Source organism: Pelodiscus sinensis, chromosome 12 (assembly GCF_049634645.1).
Source record: "Pelodiscus sinensis isolate JC-2024 chromosome 12, ASM4963464v1, whole genome shotgun sequence".
Lineage (NCBI taxonomy): Eukaryota > Metazoa > Chordata > Testudines > Trionychidae > Pelodiscus > Pelodiscus sinensis.
Genome location: NC_134722.1, coordinates 43,545,895 through 43,571,845, shown reverse-complemented (window position 1 = coordinate 43,571,845; position 25,951 = coordinate 43,545,895). Strand labels below are relative to the sequence as shown.

Genomic DNA, 25,951 nt, shown 5'->3' with positions numbered 1-25,951 from the left:
GTGCATCATAACTGGCAGGATTCCTGTCCTAACCCAGAGTCTGGGTGATGTATTGAGACAGGAGGAAACTGACCTCACCTCTTTTGGAGTGAGACGTACCTCTGTACAGAGGATCAGCCAAAGTGAAATCTTACGTAGCTCACATGCTTCTATCATTGCATTCAAAAGCTGAGGCTCATCCTTTCAAAATACAGGTGTTTGGCATCAGAAGCCTTGTCACCAGGATTACTGGCTGCAGCATTTTCAGCCTAACCATTAAAAAAATTAATTATGTTAGAAAGTGCATTGTGCCCCTCCCCTGCAATGAGGTCCGGTCCCTCTGATGACTTCCTTCGAGGTCTATTATTGCACATACACTTTTCAGTAGATAATCAACTGCTTGTTTGGTTGTTTTCTTTCCTAGTGCCAGTAACAACCAGGTATCAGTGGATGGTGTTTGCTACCTGTTGAATGCCATGAACACCTGCGTCAACGTGGCGGAGCTTGAAGCCAGGTATGCAAATGTTCTGAAATGCCTAACCTGTCACGTCTGGAGTAATTATCCCTATGGTAATTGTGCTCCTGCAAGTGGCTGGCATGTCCCTGCAGCCCCTGAGAAAGTCAGAGCAGGGGGTCTCCATATGCTGTTCTTGCCTGTGGACCCTGCTCCTCCAGCTCCCATTGATCAGTGATGGAGAATGGTGGCCAGTAGGAGCTGTGGGGTTGGTGCCTGGAGATGAGGAGCAGCACATTGCACCATGGAGCCACTGTTGTATGTGCCAGCTGCTTTCAAGAGTGGTACAGGGCCAGGGCAGGGGTAAGCCTGCCTTGACTCCACTGCTCCATCCCATCCCTGGGGCAGCTGTCTGGCTCAACAGATCTATCTTGTGTATTTAATCTGTAATCAAAAGACACTTTTATAGCTTCACCCATACACTATCTAATTTATCAACTGGTACCCTTGTGAGCACAGTATCTCAGTGCCTCAACCTGTATTAAACAAGCACTAAAAATATGTGGCAGGGAATATTCCTGTATTGGCAGGACATTGGTCAAATGACCATCTACCTTTATTCTGTAATGCTGTATATTCCTTCATAGCTAAAAGCTGTACAGTTTAGCAGGAATAGCTCTACATAATCATCAGAAGTTTTCTGAATTTCATCTGCATTTCATCTGAAGAAGAGGGTTATGCCCACAAAAGCTCATGATATCCTCTACCTTTTTTAAAACCTTCGGGGTTTTAGTCTGTACAGGATAAACTTAAAAAACAACGAATAGTCTGGTAGCACTTTAAAGTCTAACAAAACAAGTAGGCTGTGTATAGACTGGCATGATTTTGTGCAAATACTTTTAACGGAAAAGTTTTCCTGTTAAAAGTATTTGCGCAAGAGAGCGTCTATACTGGCATGTGCCTTTGCTCAAAAGATTTGCTTTTGTACAAAAGCATACGTGCCAGTGTAGACGCTCTCTTGCGCAAGAAAGCTCCGATGGCCATTTTAGCCATCGGGCTTTCTTGCGCAAGAATTCTTGCGCAAGAGGGCTTATCCTTGAGCAGGAGCGTCAGAGTATTTGCACAAGAACCACTGATTTTGTATGTTACAAAGTCAGTGTTCTTGCGCAAATACTGGCAGCCAGTGTAGACAGATGGCAAGATTTTGCACAAAAGCGGCTGCTTTTCAGCAAAATCATGCCAGTCTAGACACAGCCGTAGAGGGTATCATGAGCTTTCGTGGGCACACATCATCTGAAGAAGTGTGCTGTGCCCATGAAAGCTCATGATACCCTCTACGTGTTTTGTTAGTCTATAAAGTGCTACTAGACTATATTTTGTTTAAGTTTATTCTACATTTTTGTCAGTCTCTAAGGTGCTGCAAGACTATTTATTATTTTTTAAGAATTTTTCAGAGTAAACTCCCAAAATACTTGGCTGAGAATCAGATACAGTAATTGGATTTTAGAGAGCCAAAATGTCTTTTTTCACAGCCGTTTCTGCTTTTCTCATGCTGACACCATGCAATTCATCACCTGCCCCGAACCTTGACTAGAATTCCCTACTTTAAACCAGACCCTGTGTTGTGAAAGTGTAGTAACTTCAAAAGGACTTTTTCCTTGATAGTGTTCTGAACTAGTCAACTGATATTGCTTAATTAGATACGAGATTAGCTATGTGAGATGGTTGGTTGTCTTGGGTAATATTTTAATTGACCTTTGGAGTGTTGACTAAGTTGTTTTGAAAAGACCCACAATATTATCAAGAGTAAATAAAAATATGAATTAGTGATAGTGAACATTGTTTGTCATCTCGTTCATCCACAGCCTTCATCATCAGACTGCAATCCTGAAGTTCATAGGAGATAAAGAATTTGACTCTACCCATTCCAGGTACATCACATGGAAACAGCTGTTTCTTATATTTTCCTGTTATTTATATGTTGGAATGAACCCAAACATACAATTTAGTTGGTCATTAGGGTGCACTATGTATCCTGGCAGTTTTAACCTTCTGTTGCCCATCTCACTCTGATCTTGATGATTTCTCTTAGCATCCTCTCACTTAGTTTCCCCACACTCTGATTATAATGTCTTACATCTCTCCAGCACAGTTCATCCCACAGGACTCTTAACATAGAACACTCTGCTAAGATAAAAGGTTATCAATGTAGCAGTCACCAGTGCAGCAATGTGTAATACCACATAGCTGTGCTACGTAACAGGAAGCAGGTTGAATAGTTACAAAACCTGAGTTCCAGATATGAGCACATAGAATGGAACCAAGTTCAGCTCAATAAGCATATCTCGGTGTTTGCAGGAAAAAAATCAAAAATATTTTGAATCCGAAATGCTGCCATTGTGTCTCACGAGAATTATAGTTCAGTTGCTTTACGCTTCTTCTCTCCTCTGTAAGTTGAGCTTCCTGATTGGACTACATCTCCCATGATGCACCAGGGTCTCCCTTTCTTAGTGAGGCGAGGCAAGTGCATCATGGCAGTTGAATGCCTGTATTGCATCATGGGAAATGAAGTCCAGATGGAGAGCCCAGTCTATGCAGGAAAAAATGGGAGCAAGAGATATTTGAACTGAAACTCCCATGAAGCACTACAGTAGCATTTTAGAACCAAAATATTTCAGTTTGGGAGCATTCTGTTTTTGATTTTAAAAAAATGAAATTAACACACGTTTCACAAAAATCTTCATTCAGTCAAAAACTCCTTTTTCTGCACCAAATCAGTTTGGAAGGGAAAAGTTCAAACATCCCTTCTCTCGAGTATTTGGTTAACCACTGAAAGGAAGAGTTATATACTGCTAGACAAGGGCAGGAAATGAGCTGATCAGATAAGCTCCTTGGGGCAAATCCATGGTGGCTTTACAAACAAGGGAGCGCAATGTTTATTTCCAATTATTTGTCCTGCTTTTTCTGCTGCCTTCTGCTAAGGTGACTCCTCCCTGGAGTAGTTACCTACATACCAATCCTTGAGTTCTTCTGTTCATCTTGTCTTTTCAGAGGACAGTTCATGTTCAGATCTGATCATGTGTATTGTTCCAGGGGCATCTCACTTAGTGGCGACCACTCAGGTGAAGATGAGAGCCAGAAGTCTATGATCTCAAGGAAAATAAGGTAGCTTGATGCTTTCCATAAGTGTTCAGAGATGTTTGGTGTCTGCTGCTGAGAGAACCATTTCTGATGCAAGTCTGTATGGTGATTAGCACAGAGGAAGTTGTTTCAAAGACCCACTTCTCACTGTTTATCATAATTATTGTTGTGTGTGGGTGTTCTCTGGTTAGTGCTTATGCCATCCTGCAAGAGCCCATGTTGTTGCCTAGTTATGATGTCTCATTCACCAAACCAGCCAGTGATTTGTAGTTCAACCAGCAGAGCAGAGATGGGAACTTGATTTGCTGAACTTGTCAGTTTCTCTTACTCTGGGACATGCACTGTAACAAGATCCTGGACTCAAACTCAAGTCTGGATTTAATTCAGACTCGATAACCCCGTGCATGTTAGGCTGTGTTCATATCTCCTGCAGGCTGTCAAGAGGAAGGACTGGTACGCAAGTAGGACTCAGGAGAGCTGGGTTCAAATCTCTTCTCTGCCACAGCATCTCTTTGTGACCTTGGACAGTTCACTTTGTTTTCTGTGCTTCCCTGTCTGAATCATCCTTAATTTATCCCACCCTTATGAGTCTGTTTAAATATAATGCTCCATGGTCCAGTGAGAATCTCTTACTACGTGCATGTGCTTCTCTGAGAACAATGGGGTTCACACAGGCAGTTTCAATGGGGACCTGCATGTGTGATTGTAATGCAAATAAATAATGCTAAAGAAATGCCACCAAGCCAGCCCTCATCTCTTAGCAAATGATAATGCTCAGCATCCAGACAGCATTTTTCACTCATAGCTTTCATATACATATTATCCCCATTTTACAGATGGAGAAACTGAGGCACAAAACAATGACATGACTTGGTCAAAGTCACACAGCTCAGAACAGCATCTCAGTCTCCCAGTTGGATGATCTGTGTTGTATCCATGGGTCAGTGCTGAGCTGCTATGCAGGGTGGTACTCAGAGGGCTGAGTTGGAAAGCAATGTAGCTTTTGCTGGTTTGCCTTAATATTTTTCCCAAGCAAGGCTCATTTTAAAATCTGATTTTGAAAGCTTTTGTAGAATGACTCCCTCTCTCAAGTACCATTTAAACCTCTGGGTTACAGGAGCATTGCCAAGTGTCATGATGTTCTTAAACTCCCCCCCCCCCCCCCCCCAGCTCCTGGATATATGAGTTTATCAACTTTCACTCCAAAAAAAAGTACATTTCTAATCCTCATGTTCACAGAGGAATCCTGAAATGTGGCTGAGTATAAACGAAAGGCTCAAACACCAGGAAACAAAGCAAAGAAACCCAGTATTCTTATTGTTCAAAATCTCATGATTTTAAGCCTAGCTCATGTTTTGGGGTGGGGGCTTTCTTTCTTTCTTAGGCTGACAAACAGTGGTTTTCCCACCAGAGATCTGGACAAGCTGTGTGCTGTATTGAAGAAATGTAGTAGCATATCAGAGCTAGAGTGAGTTGTCTTTTAGTGATAAGTTTACTTTTGCAATTTGTTGGGATATTGCTTATAATATTTTTAAATGTTGGGCTTTATTTATAGGGTCCCGTTAGTTGACCAGAGATTCATAATTTTAAGGCCAGAAGAGAGATGGTTTAACTCTAACCTCCTGCACATCACAGGGCAGAGAACTTTGCCCAGTAAGTTCTGCATCAAGTCCATACACATGTTTGAACTGGACTATATCTATTAGAAAGACATCCAGGTTCAATTGAAACACTTCAAGAATCTTCCACAAGCCTAGAGCAAATAGTTCCAATGGGTCCTTTGCATGCACGCAACATGTGCCTCTCTCATACGCATTTGCAGTAGGTGTGGTACTTATATATATTCTCAATACCGGTTATGGAGTTTCAGCACCAAATCACAGACTAGGGATGTGAAAGCCTGTTTAAAAAGTTAACCAGTCAAAAGTTAAGTTTAACCAGTTAACCAGGATCCTGCGGGCAGAGGGGTCACTCCAGCCTGGTTGGGCCGGAGCAGAGCCCTCCCTGACTGTGGTGCAGTGTGGCAGGCCCAGCCAGGCTAAAGCGGGGGGCTGCTCCAGCCCAGCTGGGCCCATCACCATGGGCTGCTCCAGTCAGTCCAAGGCAAGCCTGCCATGCCATGAAGGCCGCACTCCAGTCTGGCTGGTTACCAGGTGATGCTAACCAGGTAATCGGTTAACCAATTAACCCTTTACATCCCTAGTACAGACCTCTACCACATAAGCTAGGGCTGGGGAACCTACGGCCTGTTGGCTGGATCTGGCCCCTGACTTCCCTCGATGCAGCCCATGGCAAGGCTTGGGGCTTGAGTGCAAACACTGGCTTGCCCCACTGTGGGGGGAAGCAGGGCTGGATTATGAAAGGGACTTTAGGGGTTGCCCCAGGCTAAGAAGGGTTAGTCCAGGGCCCTGGGATACAGCCACTAAAGCCCCTGCATGCTGCTGCATTTTGGGCCAGCTCTGCTGGGAGTGGGGAGGGGCCTCTGTGGTTCCTACTCTTCCCCCTGCAAAATGGGAGCTGGGCCAGGTAAGTGCTAATCCCCTGTAAGCCTCCTTCCTACACCCTCCCTTGCAGATCCACCCACCTCCAGCCTGCTCTGCATCCTAGACCCCTTCAACCTGGGCTGCTCTTCGGCAGCTGCCTCCCGCACACTGAATCCCTCATTATCGGCCCCACCTCAGAGCCTAGGGAGCTCATAAAATCTAATAGCCCCAGGCCTCCGGAAGAGTTAATCTGGCCCTGAGGGGAAGCCCTGAGACTCATACACCCCCTCAGGGTGGTGGGAACCCTGGCACCCCCAGTTGTTTGAGTCAGGTGAATGTCTTTTTTCTTTTTCTTGGGGCTCCAACCTAGAAAAGGTTCCCCCACCCCTGATCTCCACCATGTTATTTGCACTTGCTGAAAAAAAAATCTCTTCCTTTAAATCCTAGTTTGTCAAATAACGCTCTGGGAGACCAGGGAGTTGGGATGCTGGTTGGACTCCTTCCAGAGCTGCAGGCCATGAGTTCCCTAAAGTAAGTGACCCCTCTTCATTAGACAGCTTGTTTAACAGGCAGCCTAATTTCTGCCCTTGACTTATCCCATAGATAGTTGTTTAAACCCATGCAAAGTGGGTATAGTAGGCTAGAAAGGGGAATTTTCCACTCACACTCCAGGGGATGGGCGGGGTTGACACCTGCTTGTGTAACGCTGGCTCGCTCTGAGTTACACTGGCACAGATGGAACTGCGGACTGGCGATGCAAAGCAGCAGAGCTTGAGGCCTTAGGCGGACACCGCAGCTGGGAGCCTGCTTTTCAGCTGGCCTAGACTGACACACACTAGCATGGCTTGAGCTAGAGGGCTGAACATAGCAGTTTAGCCAGGGCTGGCATGGGCAGTGGTGTGCGGTCGCCACGTGGCTGGTGGTCCAGGTGGGCTTGTAGTCAAGCAGTTCAGCCCAAACTGCCCCCTTGGACACCACTGGCTGCTCTGTTGTTTCTAGTGCCCCTGCGTGAGCAGAGCTAGCATGTGTCTGTCCACACGAGCTGGGACGTGCTCCCAGCTGCAGCGAGACTGGAAGCTCTGTGGGGCAAGGAGTGTCTCTTCTGTATCTACTGGCACCGGGTAAATCATTCATGAGCATGAGAAAAAGGATTTTTACTCCTCCCATGATAATGGCTTTATTTAATTTCTTCCTCTAGGCTGAGTGGTAATGGGATATCCCTGAGTGCCGTGTTTGGCTTAGCTCAGTGCATGTCTGCACTGGAACGTATTAAATCAGTAGACATCAGGTACGTTGCAGCCGTTGTTTCAATCCATGAAATGTGAGTACTCCTCTCCCCGCTCCATGCTCATTGTGTTCTCTTTTGGTTACAGCCTGGGAGACACTCAGTCACTCCATTTAACCTTCTGGGAAAGCGTCAGGTAAGATCCTGTCTGTCCATTTCCTGCACACCGTCCCCATAGCATCTACATGTTCATCTTGCAGTAGGGTGTCAAAATCCTTTTGGCTCTGAATGCTGGCCAGGAATAGTGGAGACAGGGAGCAACTGGGGGTGGGCAGCCAGAGATGTGTGGGTTGGGGTGGCAGGATCAGCAGTGGCTGATAGGGAGTATAGGCCACTTCCTCCTGGACAGCCACCTGACCAAAAGCCAAGGCGCCAGAGGGCTACAAGGCATTCCAGAGACTGCAGGAGAGTGGAGGAGCCTTCACTCCTGTGGACAATGTGTATTTAATTTATTTTTTGGAGGGTGGGAGGCAGAGGAGGTTGGTGTGTGAGGCCCTTCCTGCCCCTGGAACTTGGAGGAATCTCTGTATGCCATGAAACACTGCTCTGCAGTATGGAGAGCCCTAGTTTGCAGCAGTTGACATGAGAACAAAAATTCTCTCCCCAGGAACAGCAGTACAAGCAGATCTGCAAGAAAGTTTCCATCGCATCCCCAACATCTAGAGCACGACCATTGCTTTCGGTATGGCAGCTTTCCGACCTGGCTCCCTTTTTCCATTCAGAAATGTCAGAAAAGCCACACTTGGGTTATGATCATTTGGAGAGACCTTCATCTCCAAGTGCTTTTCCTTAGCGGGTCTCTCCATGCACTGCCTCGATGTCAGCCTAAAGTGAGATGGGTACCAGATTCTGCTTCCCACTGAAACCCACTGCTCCCCTCTGGTTACCCTTGTGGTAGGCAGTTCACAGCTCTCAGAGCACTAGCATGGGAGGGCCCACAGCTGTTCCAGATCAAAGGGGATTCTTGGGTAGACCTTTCCTGATTATTTGCTTTTGGGGCACCACCTTCCCAGCCCCTGCACCATTGGAATGAAGAGAAATCTGGGTGCTAGACCACGTAGCGCCAGAGATACTTGTCTCTAGAGGCACATACATCCTCAGCTGATGTAAATTGCCATGGCTCCACTAAAGTCAATGACAATAACTCCAGCTGAGGATCTGGCTTATTGTGCTATGCCTTCCCTGTACGCGCAATAAGAATCATAATTCAAATGAACTAGTCCGCTAAGAAAACAGTGTATTGTGCCATCTAAAAAGTGGCTTGGCTCTGGGGGATCTGTTTCCCATGATCACTGAGATATTCAGGGCCTGATTCCCAACTGCTTTACCCCTCATGGAGTGATTTACAGCTGCTAACATGAGAATCTGGATTCTCTGCTCACACCAGGATCCTACCCACCCTTTGCACAGGTATATATGGCTGTTGGGTGAGAGGGCTGCAGGGGAGCAGGCCAGCGAAAGAGAAGGTCTTGGAAAGGCTACAGTGGCGAGCATGCGCTTTCTCACACCTCTACTCCTTCCCGCTGTAATCGTAACTCTCCTTAAGGGAGCCCATGTAGCAAGAGAGCAATGTGCCCGTTCCCGTTGGGGGGGCCTGAGAACGCATGGCCAGAACAAGTCCTGATTCCCAAAGGAATGCTTATTGCCCAGGAAGCAGCTTTTCTGCACAGGGTGGTACGTCCATCTGAGCCAGAGCCTCGGTTGGTGTGAACCAGCAGAGCTCCATCAAAGTGAGTTGAGCCACCCCCATGGCTGGGCATCTGCTCCACAAGGCTTATAACAGCCAAACCATTCCCCTGAAGGAATTTGAGGTGAGCAAGGTGGTAGGTGAGAGAGCTGAGGCGTGGCTTTGACCCCAGCCCAGCAGCTCAGCCCAACCCCTGGCTCGTGAGCCGCATGCGGCTCTTCCCCCCCTTAAAGTGCAGCTCGCGAAGCCTCCCCCGTGGCTTGCAAAGCCCCCCGGCACCCCTAGAAATGGTCCCAGCCCCCCGGTTCTCTGAGCTCTCCAGATGCCGGGGAGTTGTCCGGCATGGCGAAGTAAAATGGCGCAGGCAAGCTGTCCAACCGGAGGCTTTTTTAAAGGGGCAGTGTCCCTTTTATTTTTTTTTGTTTGTTTGTTTTGCTTGACAACATTCCCCCCGCTCCCCCTCCCTCCCCCCTCTCCCGGCTCTTTGCACTATATGCACAACTATTTTGGCTCTTTGCCTGTAATGGGTTGGCCGCCCCTACTGTAGAAGGTAAATCTGTGAATCGTAACTATGCTGCTTGCTTCAGTCTTAGGGAATGCCCGGTGGGTCCCACGGACATGGACAAGCTATGCCAGATCCTTGGCAAATGCGCTGTATTGACAGAACTTGAGTAAGTGCCGAACATTGTGTAAGGGTGTCTCTACGTCAGGCTGTCTGCTGTTCATATAGAGTGAAATTCACCCATCTAAAACCAGTCCAGCTGATCAGTGTCCCTCTGTTTGCTTCATTGATGCTCTGGCCATTTACAGCAGCTGGGGTTCTGGCCCTGGGTAATTAATCTTTTGTTCATATAGAGGGCCTGGTGTGATGAAACCCATGTTCTTAACCCAAGGACACCAAGCAGGACCCTGCTCCCCCAGAACTGCTCTTCCAGCCTACAGGCTAGAGTATTGCCTTCAAAGCACAGTGCCAGTTGTGTGGAGTGTTTGGGACCTCTGTCCATGTACATGCAAATCTCATAACTCACCCCCACTGTAGCCTTCCACATGCAATCCCCTCCTAACGCAGAAAAGAATTGTGGGACGGCTCCATCTGTGATTCTTCCCTTCTCCCCCGCCCTCATGCACCCGGATCTTAGTGTCCGGGTAGGTCTTCAGCTGGCTTTCTGCAATGCAAGTGAATCTGTCCTCCAATGTCCTGAACGTGACCTCGGCGGAGCTACTCTGCTTTTACCCCAGTATATCTGAACAGTATTTGGCTTCCTCAAACGTTATAATTTGTGTGTGAATTTCCCAGGTCACGTGCAGTCCTGGCACACCTTTCTGTCCCCCCAAGGTATCTGAGATTCAGAGATGGTTGAAGATAATTGAAAACTATTGTTCTCTAGTTCTAGATTGTGCATAGCTCAGACCTTGCCAGTGACTTTGCATCAAGCCCATGATTTGTAAAGCTCATGATCTACTTAGTGGCCTCTTATCACTTGCCCAGCTGTTTTCATTCTAAATCGTTTCCCTGGTTGTTCCTTTTTTGGTGGGAAGGGGTAATTCCCATATGGCAAATAATGAAACTGAAAACCTTTGAAGTCAAGGAGCAGAGTGTGTATTTTTCAACAGGAATATTTTAATATCCAATAAAACTGTGAAACATTTCTAATCTTGCAATGTGTTTTCACCCTTGCTTTGCAGATTATCTAGAAATGCACTTAGCGATCAAAGCGTTGAAAGGCTGCTAGCATCCCTACCATGTTTGCACAGTCTAAAGCTACTGAGGTAAAATTTGGGCTGTTGTTTTGGGGAATGTCATGAAACATTCATTTTGAAAGCTGCAGTGTTGCAGTATGTCCTACCGTCAGTTATAAATCTTTGCATCATTCTGAATTAACACAGGGAGAAGCAAACCAAATTCAGAAACACTCAGAAACTTACTCGCCCCCCAAATCCTCTCCTATTTCCAGAGCCAAACACCTGATGATCCTCTTTTAAGATACTGAGATGATTAACTAGTATTCCTCCTCCTCTTTTTGGTTTCTGGCTGCAAGCAGAGCTCCAAATGCACTTCCATCAAGAAACAAAAGTGTGGCAGTGTCTACACTTCTTTTTTCGTGATTTCCAGCCTAATTATTGCAGACTCAAGCCTTATCTACACAAAAACTACATGTGCACTACAGCCCGGGTTTACACTCTGAGGGTATGTCTACACTACCACCCTAGTTCGAACTAGGGTGGTAATGTAGGCAACCGGAGTTGCAAATGAAGCCCGGGATTTGAATTTCCCGGGCTTCATTTGCATGTTGCCGGGCACCGCCATTTTTAAATGTCCACTAGTGCGGACTCCGTGCCGCGCGGCTACACGCGGCACGGACTAGGTAGTTCAGACTAGGCTTCCCAGCAATCCAGTGCATTGTAGATCATTCCTCATGAGTTTTGGCTTATTTGATAAGCTTTGGAGGTTGATCCACAGCCCATTGCTATCATTGGGACTCTTTCCATTGGCTTTGGATCAGGCTCCTGGATAATTATCCGAAAAGAATGCTAGCTTTGAACCTTGTGTAGGAGTGGAAACAAGGGCTAGAATCTTGGAACTCCTGAATTCTACGCCAACATTGGACACTGATTTGCAATATCACATTGGAGAAGTCACTTAGAAACCACTTTCTAAGAATGTAGGTGGGCTTATCTACAACACAGGTGCACACACAGCTACTGCAGTTGTGTTGGCGTAAATGGCCAGTTAGCTATCTAATCGATTACTTGCACAATGTAGATACCTGCTCTGCACACATGGAAATGGATTTGCAGGCACAATAAAAAAAAATCATACGTGCAAACGAGGGGCCTGATTCACTGCTGTGTTATTCATGCTTTACATTAGTAACGTTACACCTGACCCTGTGGTGAAACTAGTTGTTCAAGTGCAAGCACTGTGCATGCCTACAGTTTGTGGAAATAAACAACACGTTTTATATGTAAGGAACCAACCTTCCATAAAGTTGAAGACTGATTTATTTTTTTTCCTCCAGTATTAGGAATAACAAGTTCTCACCAAATTGCACTCTCTTACTGGCCAACTCCCTCAATCTGTGTGAGCGAATCAGGGAAGTCGAAGTCAGGTAAGGAACTGAGTCCTCTCCCCAGAAAATCAGCCACCACTGAATTCCAGCCAGTGGAATTGAGAGTCTTGTTCTTTTAGGAGAGGGTGGGGGTGGATGCAATGACTGTTTTTGCTTGTGTTTGCTATAGATCAAGTGAAAATGCATTTTTGCATTTTGAGAGGAGGACAGAGAGCCAAGAAACACCCTGCCGGTAGGACCACACTTTATTTCTTTATAACTTTGCTTCTTTTGCATGCATTTAAAATGTTAATATGTATTGAAATGACATCAAATCCATATTTGACAAAAGTGAAGTCCACAGGCAATACCGATTCTGCCTAATGTTGAAATCTGACTACGCAGGTTCTTGCTTTAGTTACTTATTGTTTAATTGCTGTTGAGTTTGCAGTTAAAGGCTTGAATCCAATGAATCTCTAGGGGTATGTCTACACTACCACCCTAGTTCGAACTAATGTTCTAATGTACTAATGTTCGAACTAATGTTCGAACTAATGGTAATGTAGTCAACCAGAGTTGCAAATGAAGCCCGGGATTTGAATTTCCTGGGCTTCATTTGCATGTTGCCGGGCGCCGCCATTTTTAAATGTCCGCTAGTTCGGACTCCGTGCCCCGCGGCTACACGCGGCATGAACTAGGTAGTTCGGACTAGGCATCCTATTCCAAACTACCTGTACTCGTTCCACTACCTAGTTGGTGCCACGTGTAGCCGTGGGGCACGGAGTCCGAACTAGCGGACATTTAAAAATGGCGGCGCCCGGCAACATGCAAATGAAGCCCGGGAAATTCAAATCCCGGGCTTCATTTGCAACTGCGGTTGACTACATTACCACCCTAGTTTGAACTAGGGTGGTAGTGTAGACATACCCTAAGACAGTTGTGTGCAAAGTCATGCTAAATGCAAATATACAACAAGCATATTTTGCACAGGCAATTGTGCATCTAAACTAAAAGTGTGGCCCCCATTGTCCATAGCACAATGTATCCTAAAGTCATGTGGTCATCTTTGTGCAGTTCAGGCTCCAAGGCAACATCACTTGTCAAGTTCACAAGAGAAGATGAACCAAGGAAGATTTTGAGGTAATTATTTCATGTGTGTTTCAATCCCTTTTGAAAAGCTTCCCCTCTTCAGAGAGAAGAAGGAAAACCATCTCTTCGCCCACTAGATAGAATAGTTGAACAAATGGCATATTCACAGATTCCAAGGCTAGAAGGATCCGTTATGATTATCTCACCTAATTTCCTGTAGAAAACAGCCTAAATAATTCTTAGAGCAGATCATTTAGAAAAGAACCATCTGATCTAATCTGAAAAATTGTCAGTGATGGAGAATCCATCATGACCCTTTGTAAATTGTTCCAGTGTTTAATTACACTCATCTTTTTTTTAAAAAGCCTAATTTCCAGCCTGAATTTCTCTAACTTCAACTTTTAGCCATTGGATCATGTTGCATCTTTCTCTGCTAGACTGTATTATTTGTTCCCTATCCTGTTTTTTGTATTCTGTAATTAATTCACCCCTTAGTCTTCTCTTTGATAAAATAAATAGATTGAGCTCCTTGAATCTATCAAGACAAACAGTGGCTACGTCTACACTGGCATGATTTTCCGGAAATGCGTAAAACGGAACAGTTTTCCATTATAAGTATTTCCGGAAAAAGCACTTCTACATTGGCAGGATGCTTTTCCGGAAAAGCACTTTTTCTGGAAAAGCGTCCGTGCCAATGTAGACGTGCTTTTCCGCAAAAAAGCCCCAATCGTCATTTTCGTGATCAAGGCTTTTTTGCGGAAAATAAATCTGTGCTGTCTACACTGGCCCTTTTCCGGAAAACTATTCCGGAAAAGGACTTTTGCCCGAACGGGAGCAGCATAGTTTTTCCGGAAAAGCACTGATGATTTTACAGTAGATCGTCAGTGCTTTTCCGGAAATTCAAGGGGCCAGTGTAGACAGCTGGCAAGTTATTCTGGAAAAGCGGCTGATTTTCCGGAATAAGTGGTAAGTGTAGACACAGCCAGTGTGTTTTCTAATCCTTTAATCATCCTCGTGGCTCTTCTCTGAGCCCTTTCCAATTTCTGGACATCCTTCTTCAAATGCGCACCCCAGAACTGGACACGGTATTCTAGCTGTGATCACACCACTGCCAAATATTAGCCAATTTTTAATTCATTTAATCTGCACCATGTTAACTTTATACTGTTTTAGTTTTTTCTTCAAAATGTCATACAGTAGCAATTCAAACAGAAGTCTATAGTATGTTATCACTGTTACCTTTGTCAACCAAATTTGTAATCACATACAAAAAAGATATTAAGTTAGTTGGACAGACTCCATTTTCTATAAACTCGTGTTGATAGGCATTCATTACATTAGCTTCCTTTAATTATTTATTAATTGAGAGCAAGATCAGCTCCATATCTTGCTTGGGTGGATGTCAGGCCTATCATTAGCTAGATCGGTTCTAAATCCTGCTGGAAAGGGATAACAAGTGGAGTTCCTCAAGGGTCTGTTTTGGGACCCGTACTGTTCAATATCTTCATCAATTATGTAGATATTGGGATAGAGAGTACTCTTATTAAGTTTGCAGATGATACCAAACTGGGTGGGGTTGCGACTTCTTTGGAGGATAGGGACATAATTCAAAATGACCTTAGCAAGTTAGAGAAATGGTCAGAGGTAAACAGGATGAGGTTTAATAAAGAGAAATGCAAAGTGCTCCACTTAGGAAGGAACAATCAGTTCCATACATACAAGATGGGAAGCGACTGTCTAGGAAGGAGCATGGCGGAAAGGGATCTAGGGGTCATAGTGGACCACAAGTTGAATATGAGTCAACAGTGTGATGCTGTTGCAAAAAAAGCAAATATGATTCTAGGTTGTATCAACAGGTGTGTTGTAAGCAAAACTCGTGAAGTCATTCTGCCGCTCTATTCTGCACTAGTTAGGCCTCAGCTGGAGTACTGTGTCCAGTTCTGGGCGCCACATTTCAAGAAAGATGTGGAGAAATTGGAAAGGGTACAGAGAAGAGCGACAAGAATGATTAAAGGTCTAGAGAACATGACCTATGAAGCCAGGCTTCATGAACTGGGCTTGTTTAGTTTGGAAAAAAGAAGATTAAGGGGGGACATGATAGCGGTTTTCAAATATCTAAAAGGGTGTCACAAGGAGGAAGGCGAAAATTTGTTCCTCTTGGTTTCTGAGGACAGGACAAGGAGTAATGGGCTTAAAGTGCAGCAGGGGAGGTTTAGCTTGGACATTAGGAAAAAATTCCTAACTGTCAGGGTGGTCAAATATTGGAATAAATTGCCAAGGGAGGTGGTGGAATCTCCCTCTCTGGAGATATTTAAGAACAGGTTAGATAGACATCTGTCAGGGATGGTGTAGACGGAGCTTGATCCTGCCTTGAGGGCGGGGGGCTGGACTCGATGACCTCTCGAGGTCCCTTCCAGTCCTATTATTCTATGATTCTATGATTCTATGATCACCCATTTATCCTTTGTTAAAATTGATCCATGTAGTATTTCCTCCTGGTTTCCTTCCATCCCTTCCAACGCAAGAGAGAAAAAGCTACTCCCCCTGTAGCTCTGATCTCTTGTAATTATTTATCTCAACAGTCTCTGCCAGTGTTCCCTCTAATTTTTTCCATCTCTGTGCAGAATAAATTTTGCTATGTTCATTGAGGCATGGGCAGACATGCACCTCCAGTAGAACACCTGCTGCCTGTGGTGGATGTTGTGGGTGCTCTGCTAATCAGCTGGGGACATTTGAATCTTTCCTGAGTGGCTGCTCCAGCACTCAGCTCGCAGGGAACACTGGTCCCCGCTAAATGTAGCTGAATCTACATTGCAATGTTTCTCTTAGGGTATGTCTACACTACCACCCTAGTTCGAACTAGGGTGGTATATGTAGTCAATCGAAGTTGCAAATGAAGCCTGGGATTTAAATATCCTGGGCTTCATTTGCATCTTGCCGGGCGCCACCATTTTTAAATCCCCGGTAGTTCGGACTCTGTGCCAGCGGCTACACGCGGCATGGAGTAGGTAGTTCGAATTAGGCTCTCTAATTTGAACTGCCATTACTCCTCGTGGAGTCCGAACTACTGGGGATTTAAAAATGGCGGTGCCCGGCAAGATGCAAATGAAACCCGGGATATTTAAATCCCGGGCTTCATTTGCAACTTCGATTGACTACATTAACCACCCTAGTTCGAACTGGGGTGGTAGTGTAGACATACCCTTAACTCTTAATCATCGGTAGTTATCCATCCCTGTGATTCAGTTACAGGAGAGTATTTTGTGTCAGGTAGAGTGAAAGAACCCCCGTAACAGGCTGCGTCACAGAACTCTTTTAAGAGTTCACCAGAAATATTTTCAGAGTTTTAGCGCTTAGACGTTGTCTGCCCTCCTCTTTTCTCAGGAGATGCTGCAGTGCCTGCGACTTCTGGATTAAAGGGACTAATGACTGAGTAGGAACTAATATAGTTTCCTCCCCTATTCTTTCAGGCTAACAGAGTGCTTCTTTCAACCAGAACACCTGCCAAAACTGGTCTCTCTACTGCAAATGTGCACCAGCTTGACAGAGTACATGTGAGTTAGAGACTGCTGGGAAATCTGGCATAGACTGAACTTGGCCTCAGAACAGTTTGTTAGTGTTGAAATTGTTTGAACCTTTTCCTTACGACAATCCATGATTCTAGATCAACAAACAACAACATGACAACCAAAGCCGTGGATGATCTTCTGAAGGCACTGAGGAAAAGTCAGGGAACACTGAGAATAAGGTACAGAACAGGGCTCGTGTTACGTAGTCACGCCCGCTTTGTTTCTGATAAGCTAAGATCCCATTCTGCTGAAAATAACATCAGGCATGGCAGGCAGAAAGGTTGGAATTGAGTTGCCCTCCCAGTCAGCAGTGATTTAAGGTTTGTCTGCACATGGAAGCTCTTGTGAAATAAATGACAGGAGTGGCCCAAGGCCGGCTGCGGCAGCTGGCACCCCAGGCGGGCCGTGCGAGCCGTGCCCCCGCCTGCACAGCCATCAATGGCCGTGATGTCATCACGGGGCGCCCCGATAAGTGAGGTTGTGAATGTAAAGCACAATCGCTGGTGCACAAACGCTCCCCATCTGAAGCTCTTATTCTGAACCAGAGGTGTCTTTTCGCACTTTAGCTTAATCCACTTCCAAAGTATCCCTGTAGAGAGCTCCTGTAGAACAGTTATTCTGGGCTATTTCCCACTGCAGACAAACTTTTTGGCTGCATCTACACAGCAGCGTTATTTCGGAATAACTGACGTTATTTCAAAATAAAATGCGTGTCTACACAGCAAGCCATATTTCAAAATAATGTCGAGATGGAGGACTTCTTACGCCGATTCCTGTAGCCCTCATTTCACGAGGAGTAAGGGAAGTGGAAGGAGGAGTGTTCTTCCTTTGACTTCCTACTGTGTAGACAGCGCCAAAAGCCCAGTTAAGCTATTTTTACTTCAGCTATGCAACTGACATAGCTAAAGTTGCGTAGCTTAATTCAACAGATCAGCTGTGCAGCGGCTGCCCCTTTAAAATGCTGCCTGCATGCCTTTCAAAGGGGCAGCCATGGAGCCTGGGATCAGCTGACCCCTGGTTCCCAGGAAGTGCTGCGCAGAACCCGGGGTCAACTGGGGAGTCCCCAGCTGATCCTGGGCTCCACGACTGCGCCTTTGAAAGGTGTAGAGGCTGATCAGCTGTGCGGTGGCTTCCCCTTTGAAACTGCTGCCTCCACCCATTTTAAAAGGGCAGGGGATCCTGGGGTCAGCTGGGGACTCCCCAGTTGACCCCGGGTTCCACGCAGCACTTCCCAGGAACCCAGGGTCAGCTGGGGACTCCCCAGCTGAGCCTGGGTTCTGGGGAAATGAAGTGGGAGACCCCAGCTGACCCCAGGCTTCACAGCTGCCCCTTTGAATAGCTGCAGAGGCAGCATTTTAAAGGGGTACCCCATCTCACAGCTGATCCGCAGATCAGCTGTGTAGCAGGCTGCCCCTTTCAAATGCCACCTCTGCGCATTTCAAAGGGGCAGATGCCGTGGAGGTGCCGCGTGGAAGTGCCGCATGGAACCCAGGGTCGGCTGGAGAGTCCTCAGCTTACCTCAGGCTCCTAGCGGCATGCAGTGTAGCATGGAGCCTGGGGTCAGCAGAGGACTTGGAGTCGCTTTCTGACCCCGGGCTCCGTGGCTTTGAAATGGCTTTGAAGTCCTCTTGTGTATTTCAAAGCAGGCATGCCAGATACAGCCTGGAGTCAGCAGGACTTCCTGCTGGCCCTGGGCTGTATGTGGAGTTCTGCATTCCTCCTTTGAAATGTACAAGAGCCCCAGCAAGGAATCTTGTACATTTCAAAGGAGGAATGCAGAAGTTCCTATCGACTAGTCGACTAGTCAATGGAAATTCCATCAACTAGTCGACTAGTCAGTTAACCGCATTTTAACATCCTTACTGTGGATCTGTATCCCACAATGTGCTGTTGTTGGAAGGTAGAGTTGATCCCTGCACATCTTGGGATTCTCTCCAACTTCTCCTGCAGCCTCTTCAGCTGCCAGAAGCAGCATCGTGAGTAGCTCTGTGATCTTTCTATGATGAGGAATGTCAGAGCAACACAGCAGCCTGTCTCCCTCCCCCTGCAGCAGCAGTCTGCCCGCTGCTGTGCTCCTAGCAGGGCAGAATAGGAGCACTCCAAAGTTTTGCTCTTTGTTTGTTCCCCAAAGGGAGCAGCTCACGCAGCTGTCAGATTATTCCAGGAGGGGTGAAAGGGGCGGGATGCGAGGCAGCAGAGATCAAAGCTGATCAGAGCCATCAGGACAGGCATTGGTGGGATACTGGCAGACGTCAGTTCTGTCCACAGAACAAACAGCAGAGTCTACACTGGCTCTTTATGTTGATAAAGGGAGAGGAAAAGAAGAAAGTCTCTCGCAGGGGTGGAACAGGGTGTTTTTCCTGACAAAAATCCCATTGCAGTGTGTACACTCTCACGGTTTTGTTGCCAAAAGACAGGTTTTGATGACAAAACATTGTAGTGCAGACAAAGCCTTAGCTAATGCATCTCTTAAGGGATCACTTGAGGGGAAGTGGCCCATTAAACACCTCTCCAGTGATAGAGGAATAGGGAACAAGAACCCTTCCCTGCAACATTTTCTTTGAATACCTAATTCTTCACTTCCTATTCCAAACTGTTAGGCAGTGTTACACTTGCCATCTTGCACCCTGTAGTGGAGTGTGAGGACTTACGCCATATCCTGTCTTCTCATTACAGCTGATGAAGGGAAATTAGAAATACTGGCGGGGGAAGGGGTTGCATTGTGCTTTCTCCCCTGAGATAGCTCTACTGCGTATGGTGAGCTGAGAACCCAGACATGCCTGGGGCGCAGGGTCGAGCTAGGCGTGGTTTAGCTAACAGAAGCTTATGGACTAAAGCAAAGTTGCCTGTGTTCTGCATTGCAGCATTGAAGAGGCATGGGTGCGGGAGGAACGTGTCGCTAGCCTTCTGCAGATGGCTGTCCAACCTCATGGGAATGTTACGGAGATCACGTAAGCAGAGCCTGAACTGCAGCTTGTCACCGACCCAGCCCTGTAACCGCCCTCAATGGTCCAGGGAGGGCACCTGTTCTCAGGAGCTTGGCTCCCCAGCTCTCTGCTCTCTTGGGTGGAGACGTCTCTCCCTTCTGCCCAGGCTATATCCAGGCTGCACGGTTCCCTGTTGTGCTATGAATTCACCAGCAAAGTCAGGCAGCCTAAGCAGGCCTGCTCGCTTTCTCCTCAGAAACTGATGACAGTGTAAAGGGCCATGGTTAAGCTACAGCATGCTAATGAACCTTAAAGAGATCACCCCAACTCCAGCATGGGCTCCAGCAGATGATTAGTTCTTCAGCACTGCCCAAGGTGTCTCCTTCGTGGTCATAAATTCATGGCAGCCTTAGCTCAGACCTAGCACGCTCAGGACAGGTATTGTCCATCCAGGGATCTCTGAAGTTCCCGACATTTCCATTCGTTGTGGCTCTAGAAAAGTGGCATGCAAGCCTACAGGAACACACAAGCAATTGCATTTTTATACAGGCGATGCCCAAACCTCAATTCAGTGAGATTTAACTTAATTCAATAGGATTTCAGGAAATTGCCATCTGTCACACCACTGTTTTCAGTTCCTTTTTAAAAATAAATGACTGTGTGTGGAAATCAGGCTTGGACAAATGCTGTCAAGTCCTTAGGCAGAGATAATTTCCATTCATTTGATAAATCAACTCTGCCGATTTCCTCTATTCTGTCCCATCTTATGGACAGTAACCTGCGCGACAGAGCCTTTGGAACAACTTGTGTAACACGCCAACGAGCTCTGGGCTGCGATGTATTGATGTCTCCATCTTCTCCTAGGATATTAAAAGGCAAAGGTCTCCTGCGAGTGAGGGTGGGGTTTCCCTGTCAAACGGAGAAGATGGAGTCTGTGGTTAACAGGTGAGGTGATGCATCTGGTTGTGCTTTTCATAGCTGGTTTCTCGCTCTGACTGACCATGCAATAAAAGAACTCACTAGCATTCCAGTTGTATCCTTAATAAGTAGAAGCCTTCAATTAAACCTGATCAGGCTTAATGCAGGCTTTTGCAAGGGGGCGTGTACAAAGTGTTACCAGATTTGCCTGTTGCTTTGGAGTAGGCTCATGTATTACTTTTCGGGGCGGGGGGGGGGGGGGGATGAGGATTGATAATTCTAGCAATGTGCTAGTGTTACTTCTCCTTTCTGCCAATTCCCTCCCAATGGAGCTCTTCTGCAGCATGTAGGTCCCCCACGGTTGGGTTCTTCCCACCTGAGAATCAGATGAACATACACTCACACCCACTAATGCATGAGAGGACTGGTTAATCAGCTTCACCAACTGACCCCTTATATGTCCCTGGACTCAGCAGGCTAGTTGCACAGCAGTGCCAGGCTGTGACCCTCACATGCCCTTGGACTCAGTGGGCCAGGTTTAAAAGCACTTTAAGCTGCAACCCTCATAGGCCCCCAGGTGCAGCACGTCCCTATCCCCACTTTCACACCACGACCGTTCTGCTAGTGACCCACAAGGGAAGGAGAGAGAGAGAAAAAGAGCACAACAACCAGCTTAACTATGAAAGTTATCTCTAGGTAGTAACCATGCAAGGGGAGCTAGCCAAATCAAACAGTACTAAAATCGGATTGTAAATGTTAGGGCAAGCAGACCATAACTGATTACATAAGGCAGAGACAGGAGGCTTTACCTACAGAGAGGGGGTGGGCGAAGGGAGAGATCTCACCGCTCGGTGAAGTTTGACTCAGTTGGGGTTCCCAGGTGGTGACGGTAGCTGGGAGTCCAGAGGGGTGGAGACAGGCAGAGCCGAGCCCCCAGCACAATCAGTCAGGAGCAGATGAAATGCCAGTGGAACTGATGCAGAATGGAGATCCAGGCATCAGAACACTTGACTTGGGTGGGATGGGAGGCTTTTGTAGGGAAACAACAACAGTTCAATGGGGGACGCTGGATTTGTTTATGGGTAAACCGGTGATGCCAGGAAATATCCCAGCATTGCTGTGTTTAGGCTAGAAACAGGAACTGATCATTCCTGGCTATAGGCCCTGTTCCATTGATGGGGCTCATAATGCAATTAAGCCGTTTCGGTATTTTGGATACCAACAGGGGATTTGTTACTAAAATTGGTCTGGTAATTACTGTGGGCGGGGTTATTCGCATCTGCAGCAGGGATTTCCCATCAGGCATTGCTTTCCTTTCTGTGGCCCAGAGTTCAGGGTGGTTCTTGTCTTGGAATTGCCGTTCTCCGTTCTGTATGCTAATGGAGATGCCTCCTTGTCCCATCGTCAATGCAAGGGAGGCTGGGATGTTTCCTTAATCTTTCACCCATGTCCAAAGGGGTTTAGGTGCATCTGCCCCTGCCTTTTCAACTTTTTGTATTAGCTTTAGTTCAAGCAGAGACGGGGGCAGGGCTCCATGAGTACTATGGCCTTGCTCCCCAAGAACACTGAGCTGGTAGGAAACAAAGGAGCTTTCATGCTCTGGCCAGGGAAATCAGTCCTTGTGCCTGGGAGAATGCAGGGACTTCTAGCTACGGGCACCCGGGGTGGGGAAGGGCTGTGCTCCCTCCGCTCTATCTCAGACAAGGCACATCAAGGGGGGGCAAGCTGCCCCCTCCCTGCTAGAGAGGGAGTTTGGGTTTGTGCAGCTCTGGCCTCCTCCCGAGACCAGCCATACAGCAGATCAAGGCCAGTGGGATGTGGCTGACTGCAAGGCCCCGGATGAGCATGGGCTGAGCCGATTGTTGTTTGATGCATTTGTGTGTTTGTACCCACACCGGGCAGATTGAATCAGTGCGAACTGGAGGTGAAGCACATCCACTGTCTGGAGAGGCTCGTTGAGAAATGCATGCAGCTTCAGGAGCTGAGGTGAGCTCTCCAAGTGCGGCAGCAACGTCTCCCTTGTCCGGGTGCAGGGAAAGAATAGACTTGTTCTGAAACTGGGGCGGGGCAGCTAGAAAATCATGCAGAGAAACAAGGGTAGTCTTCAGTCAATTCTCCCCTGACACGCATACCCTGTCCAACCTCAGCGGGAGTATCAGCGGAGGGGGAGATTTGGGGGCCGAATTTAGCCCTAAGTGACCTCCAGCAAAGGAGGGGGCTAGAGAGCAGCACACACACAGTCTGACATGCCGGTTCCGCATGTGGCTGCACCACAGCTGGTTGCAACAGCTCACTCAGATGCACATACTGCCCCAAGGGCACAGGAATGCTACAAGACTTGCCTCGATTGGTGCATGTGCTGTGCATTTTGTGATACACAGCATACTGGCATCATGGAGTGATGAGAGTTTCTCACACACACACACACACACACACCCGCCTGACACACTGATGGCCATTTGTTCTTGGTGCTGAGCAGTGGCTCTTTATTTGTTGGTGCTTGAAACACCTGGACTAAGCTGACTCATGCAAGAAAATCTGGGGTGATCAAGCCTAGAGAGACTCAGGTGATAGGTATTGGACAAATCCGTCTGTGTTGTGCAGGAGGCCAGACCAGGCAATCTGATGGGGCCCTCTGGCTTTAAAACTTCATATGAAAGTTTCAAGAATGGAGCCTGGGGTCTGGCATCACAATGGAATTCTACTGACATGCCACCGTATGCCTTGAAATTCTTCCTAATGGACTGTTGGTCTGAGTGTGGGTCAGAATATAGGCTGCCCTGGATCCGTTCATGCAGAACAACTGCAAACATCATCCCGCTCCATGGCAGCTGGGGGCTGTTCAGAGCTTTGGGTGTCACTGACAGGATGCAATTTTTTTGTCCTTGCAGCTGGTCTCACGTTGACCTCAACAATGCTGAAGAAGCGACACTCATCAATGCGCTTCTTCCTCTTCCAGCGCTGAAGAAGTTTGAGTATGTAATCATTGAAAAGCTTGTTACTGTTGAATATTCACCTGGATACCTTCCCACTTCCTCATTCTCTGGAGATATTTAAGAGTAGGTTAGATACATGTCTATCAGGGATGGTCTAGACAGTATTTGGTCCTGCCATGGGGGCAGGGGACTGGACTCAATGACCTCTCGAGGTCCCTTCCAGTCCTAGTATTCTATGATTCCAAGCAGATACCCCTATTGCCCTCACTGGCCTTTTCCCAGCCCCACTAGCCCTGTCTGTATTCTCGTTCGGAACGTCCCTGTGCAGTCTTGCTGGCCGGCGAACTCCAAACGCATACTTCCATCGCTTCTCTGAGCTTTGGGGTCTAGAGAGCAGCCTGAACTGAAACTCTTTTCTGAAATCCAGAAACATTCCAACATGAATCAGCATCAGACCTAGGGTTGCCAGATGGTTTAACCAAAAATACCAATCCCCATCCCTCCCCAAAAAAACACTGTTGAGGAAAAAAAGGGGAGACCAAAATTGTTGACCCCCCCGCCCCCTCCAAAAAAAAGGACCCCGACAGTTATTGAGCAAAAAAAAAAAAAAAACCCAGCATGGCCCCTTTAAGACCTTTGGGGCTTTTTTTTGCCGGCAGCCATCTTGTTTTCTTACTCTGTGCCGAAACAGAGCTCTCCTGCTTAAGCAGCAGGGAAGGGAGATTCTGCGGGGGGGGAGCTGGGGAGGGGTCCAAAGGCTGGGCCTGATTGCTGAGCATGTGTAGGGTTGCCTGGTATTTTCACCTCCTAGCAGGTATTTTCTGGTATTTTCGCCTCCTGGCAGGAAAAAAATCAGAAAATACTGGACATTTTAGGTGTCCAGTATTTTCTGATTTTTTTACCAGACAGGAGGCAAAAATACCGGACTGTTCGGGTCAATACCGGACACCTGGCAACCCTAATCAGACCTCCATGGCTGGCCCCTGACCTTGTAACAGACCGAACTGGAGGCCCATCAGGTGGGAAAATTGGAATCCAGGTGTGAACGTTGCAACTTTCACACATCCGTATTTGCATGTGTTAACGTGGCAGGTGTTCGAGAATTTTCTTCTGTGGATTGCTAGAAAGGGGCACTTGAGCATTTAGTCATGCTGCAAGATTTCAGAGAAATTGTCACTTCCTGCCCCCTTTCTTATGTACAAACCTATAAAGATAAGAGGACCTGATTCTCATATATGCTGTGGACATTTTATCCTGCTCCAGTCATGTAAAGGGGCTTAAGGGTGTAAATAGAAGCTAGTCTCACTTTACCCAAATGCCATTGGGTCTTTAAAAATAGCAAGTGGAAATAAGATTGTGGGTTTACTCCTAACAGTTGTGGACATTTTTGCCCTATTAATCTGTAATCATAATACACCCTTTAGACCCCTAGGCTGTGTTTAGACTGGCCAGTTTTCCGGAAAATCAGCCGCTTTTCCGGAAAAACTTGCCAGCTGTCTACACTGGCCGCTTGAATTTCCGCAGAAGCACTGACTTCCTACTGTAAGAAATCAGTGCTTTTTGTGGAAATACTATGCTGCTCCCATTCAGGCAAAACTCCCTTTTGCGCAAAACTTTTGCGCAAAAGGCCAGTGTAGACAGCTGAGATTTGTTTTGCACAAAGAAGCCCTGATCGCGAAAATGGCATTTGGGGCTTTTTTGCGCAAAAGCGCGTCTAGATTGGCCATGGATGCATTTCCGCAAAAGGTGCTTTTGCGGAAAAGCGTCCATGCCAATCTGGACACTCTTTTCTGAAAATGCTTTTAATGGAAAACTTTTCCGTTAAAAGCATTTCCGGAAAATCATGCCAGTCTAGACGTAGCCCTAGAGTGGTATAAAGTGGCCATAGCTAAATGTGAATTAGGATGGGCCTTTGCACAGTAAAATCTTTTGGGATTCATTCTTTGTTGATGTTGGCAGAACCAGCAGAGATTCTGAGTCAGTACAGATTCAGCGCCCAGTATTTTGGACTATCCAGTTCCTTTGGGTCTGTAAAATGGAGCTGGAAAACTTCTCATGGGATTTGGCTCCTCATCCTTCAAAAGCTTAGCTCCTCAAGGGTTCTTACTTTTATGCAGCCCCTTAATTCTGAAATGATTACAGATTAATAGGGCAAGAAATGAGTCCACAGCTGTTAGGAGTAAATCCACGATCCTATGCCCACTTGCGATTTTTAAAGAACCAATGGCATTTTTTGCAAGAATAAGAGTACAAGCCATGGGACCCTGGCCAAATACTTAATTACATTCCATTGATCTAATTTCCCCTCTTATGGTTCTGTTTGGAAAGAATCTGTCTCTTAAATATCAGACACTAGTCATTTTAGTATGCGGATACCAATTAGTGCTACTTCTAACTTCCCAGTTGTGTTTTATGCTGATAAAAAGCTGCATT

General features: G+C 46.6%; 1 protein-coding gene across 5 annotated transcripts in view; it reads left to right on the top strand.

Moving 5' to 3' along the window:
• Positions 1–25,951, top strand: part of NLRC5 (NLR family CARD domain containing 5) — a 90,117-nt gene that overhangs the window by 45,947 nt on the left and 18,219 nt on the right. For 4 of the 5 annotated variants that reach the window (XM_075940385.1, XM_075940386.1, XM_075940387.1 and 1 more), the window contains exons 15-33: positions 404–493; positions 2,299–2,364; positions 3,485–3,598; positions 4,959–5,042; positions 6,505–6,588; positions 7,256–7,345; positions 7,431–7,478; positions 7,950–8,024; positions 9,617–9,700; positions 10,716–10,799; positions 12,050–12,139; positions 12,270–12,332; positions 13,154–13,219; positions 16,639–16,722; positions 16,833–16,916; positions 19,602–19,688; positions 20,529–20,609; positions 22,485–22,568; positions 23,474–23,557. In XM_075940385.1, coding sequence (XP_075796500.1) covers positions 404–493; positions 2,299–2,364; positions 3,485–3,598; positions 4,959–5,042; positions 6,505–6,588; positions 7,256–7,345; positions 7,431–7,478; positions 7,950–8,024; positions 9,617–9,700; positions 10,716–10,799; positions 12,050–12,139; positions 12,270–12,332; positions 13,154–13,219; positions 16,639–16,722; positions 16,833–16,916; positions 19,602–19,688; positions 20,529–20,609; positions 22,485–22,568; positions 23,474–23,557 — 1,542 coding nt within the window. The remainder of the gene's footprint in view (positions 1–403; positions 494–2,298; positions 2,365–3,484; positions 3,599–4,958; positions 5,043–6,504; positions 6,589–7,255; positions 7,346–7,430; positions 7,479–7,949; positions 8,025–9,616; positions 9,701–10,715; positions 10,800–12,049; positions 12,140–12,269; positions 12,333–13,153; positions 13,220–16,638; positions 16,723–16,832; positions 16,917–19,601; positions 19,689–20,528; positions 20,610–22,484; positions 22,569–23,473; positions 23,558–25,951) is intronic. The other variant, XM_075940388.1, reaches the window with a different exon arrangement.